This window comes from Limulus polyphemus, unplaced genomic scaffold (genome assembly GCF_000517525.1).
Source record: "Limulus polyphemus unplaced genomic scaffold, Limulus_polyphemus-2.1.2 Scaffold6923, whole genome shotgun sequence".
In the NCBI taxonomy this organism is placed as follows: domain Eukaryota; kingdom Metazoa; phylum Arthropoda; class Merostomata; order Xiphosura; family Limulidae; genus Limulus; species Limulus polyphemus.
Window position 1 is genome coordinate 21,488 of NW_013672533.1, and position 3,765 is coordinate 25,252.

Sequence of the window (3,765 nt, forward strand, 5' to 3'; positions counted from 1 at the left end):
TGGTGAGTGAAGTATATTTACATTTCCCTTTTGTTTTTACTTCTTGTTTCATATAGCAATTGTAGCAATTTGATCACTCAGGATTTGCAGCTCTCTGCCGCAGGCAGACTGTTTGTCGTCGAGTGAATAATGCGCATGCGCGGTTTTTCTTCGGGAAACATTCTAACTACGCATGCTTATGCAGCAGGTTCTCGGTCAGAAAGCGTAACGGTCGTACATACACACAAGCAGAATAATAATACAGATTATTATTGAGATGTCTCTGTTCTTATACTATATAGACTTCGGCTGTTACTTAAAATTTAACTGTACAAGTTACTTCCTCTCGCTTAGCCCCATAGTGGCACAGAGGTATGTCTGCAGACTTACGACGCTAGAAACCGGGTTTAGATACCCGTGGTGGGCAGAGCACAGATAGCCCATTGTGTAGCGTTGTACTTAACTACAAACAAACAAACTACCCTCTCGCCCGCTCCACTTGTGCTGTAAAGTGACAGACTGGTTCTTTTTAGACAATTCTTATAGAATGTTTAGAATATGTTTTTCTTATCTTTAACTTGATTATATTTTAATTGCACAGTTAATATTCTTGCTATTTATTGTACGATTCAGTTATTCATTTAATCCGTCGTTTATTGTATCATCGTAAGCATTAGGTTTTTGTTCTACAGTCTGTACTCGAATCTATAGCTAAACACGTGTCATAGTAATCTATCTATGTGTCAGGCTATTTTACAAGTTACACCGTTGGAGCCGTTTAATGGCTTGGCATTGGACATAAGAGGTTGTTAGGGGTGATTATGTAAATTTCAGTTCTTCAACGAACATTAAGTCAACGACAGTATTTATAGCTAGCAAGTAGTTTGTGTGTAGCTTAAGTAAGGTATTTAATGATAATTTCATTTACAATATTGGTTACATTGCATATAACACATATTGTTACAATTTCGTTTTATTACTATATAATTCTTACAGAGATTATTTTACATTGATAGTTTAGCATATAAATTTAGGACTAAATTAAATCTCCTGAGAAGGACATTATTGGGATTAAGGCCGAAAATATTGCTAACAACAAAAATACATAACTGACGAAACAATGAATTCTAATATTTATAAGTTCACTATGCTTAATTAACTATACCTAATATTGGGTTATTTTGAGTTTTGATCAGATTGGAAGTTAATAATGATTTAACAAAAATGTTACTAGGACATTTAATAAACATTTTAACTTAAACATTCCATAAAATTTATTCGTGCGTGACGACAAGTTAAAAAATAATGGATTTTTCTGGGCGTACGAATAAATGCATAAAAAGTCGTCATTATTCATATTATCTTACGGTAACTTTTGGAAATATTCACGAATACAAACAGTCACCTTTGGCTGTTTATTTAGCTACTTCTTGATATTAACGTAAAAACAAATATTAAAAAGAATCATGCCGCAAGCATAAATTACAGTTTTCCTCTGTATTGTAGCTGGAATAGTTAGACGTTCAAGTGTGATGAATATGAATTATTAGTAATCATTAAAGCTTTAAAATAGCTGAAAGCATGAAAAGATAAAAAAAATAGATAGACAGACAAACAGACAGACAGAGGGTTAGATATATAAACATTCCCTTGTTATCGTGTATAAGCTACACAACACCGTGAGTATACATCTACACAAAATACAAATCGTTTTACGATAATCAGAGAAAACACGCTGATATCAGTGGTTTATTGGAGCCGGAGCGTTCCGGAACGCTGCTCTAGTACTTTTTTTGGTTGTGGTTTAAATCAGTATTTGTAAAATCAACTCAAACTGTAGATACAGTATTAAACTTACATGTTTAAAATGTTGTGTTCGGAAATAATGAGCTCAAATAAAAATATACACAATATGTCTTTCGTGATGTTGAGATTATATAGAAGGTATACATAACAACTGTATATTTATAACTCAGATAAACTAGTTGGATATGAAAAATTAATTGACAAGTGAATGGTAATTATAAAGAAATTAAATGCCTGAAATACAGCCTATATATATGCACATATATAGTTTGGTTGTCGCTATGCAACAAACAATAACCATTAAATAACATAACAAAACAACACCTTCCAAAGCTTTTTGGCTTGGAAAATCTTCCTGTAACCTCCTTCTCTGTAGACCCAATCCCACGCAGGATCAACAACTTGCTGATTGGGATCCACTAATCTGTATCCTGTTATGTTAGTCCTTCCTCGTTGAAATTCCTTCAGATCGATGGTGTGTAAGTCCTATTAATAAAACAAACTAAAAACTAATACAGCTCCAATCTAGGTAAAACAATTCTGTTTCCAACCAATTATTTGTAGAACGTAGCAGTAATAATGAGAATATGTATCTATGAAACCGCATCTAGTCAAATAATGAAGGGATATAAGACTTGGTTTCTTTCTTAATGAGCAATTAAGATGTAAATGGAGTAAGCCTTATGATTTGGACATTAATATGTGTATAATTTAAAAAATAACACCAATAAATTATATAAACTGTAAAGAAAGAAAATATTCACTTAGATGTTTACTGTTCACATTCTCTAAATACTCCACAGACATTCTGTGAACTTTGACCGGAAAGAAAAATAACATCAGAAAGTATAAGAATTTCGTAATTATTACATTTTCATTTTCTTAAATTCATTATGTTATGAGAATAAAATAAAATAGTTAAGATCTCTTAAAATTTACTAATCGTCTAAAAACGCCATCGTCTGTCTTCCGGTATCTTGAGGTTTTATAAATCAATATTCATGAAATCAGCTATTCCTAATCTTGTTTTTGTCAACTCAGTTTATAGAGCTGAATTATAAATTCATAACGAATGATTTGAAAAACGCTTCATAACAAAAGATACGGAAATTAATTTATCATTTTAAAACAATAGTTCTGAGTTTCAGCTTTCAGTAATAAACCAGTTTGTTTGTAGTTAAATACGAGTTAGTAAACTAATACGTTCGGTACTAGTACCACTAAACTAATTATGTTCGGTAGTAGTACCACTAAACTAATTATGTTCGGTACTAGTACTACTAGACTAATTATGTTCAGTACTAGAAACACTAAACTAATTATGTTCGGTAGTAGTACCACTAGACTAATTATGTTCGCTATTAGTAGTACCGAACATAATTAGTTTAGTGTTTCTAGTACTGAACATAATTAGCCTAGTTGTAGGTACCACAAGACTAATAATGTTCGGTACTAGTACAACTAAACTAATAATGTTCGTTACTGTTATCATTAGATTAATCATGTTCGCTACTAGTACCACTAGACTAACAATATTCGGTACCAGTACCACTACACTAATTATGTTCGCTACTAGTACCACTAGAATAACAATGTTCGCTACTAGTACCACTAGACTAATAATGTTCGCTAGTAATACCACTAGACTAATAATGTTCGGTACTAGTACCACTAAACTAATAATTCTCGGTACTAGTACCACTAGGCTAATTATGTTCAGTACTAGTAACACTAAACTAATTATGTTCAGTACTATGACCACTAGACTAACAATGTTCGGTACTAGTACCACTAGATTAATTATGTTCATCACTATTCCCACTAGACTAATTACATAGGCCTGTGAATTTAAACTTCATTAAATTATTTTTTGTTTTAATAACGGTATTTTGCATAATTAAGCTACACAAATTTCGAAAACAGTTTGTTTGTTTGTTTTTGGAATTTCGCGCAAAGCTACACGAGGGCTATCTGCGCTAG

At 32.1% G+C, this 3,765-nt stretch overlaps 1 protein-coding gene across 1 annotated transcript in view; it reads right to left on the reverse strand.

Annotated features, from left to right (window-relative positions):
* The window catches only part of LOC106474184 (glutamate receptor ionotropic, kainate 1-like), a 36,653-nt gene that overhangs the window by 10,742 nt on the left and 22,146 nt on the right, over window positions 1-3,765 (reverse strand). Inside the window, exon 4 of the mRNA XM_013934875.2 lies at window positions 2,110-2,271. Coding sequence (XP_013790329.2) covers window positions 2,110-2,271 — 162 coding nt within the window. The remainder of the gene's footprint in view (window positions 1-2,109; window positions 2,272-3,765) is intronic.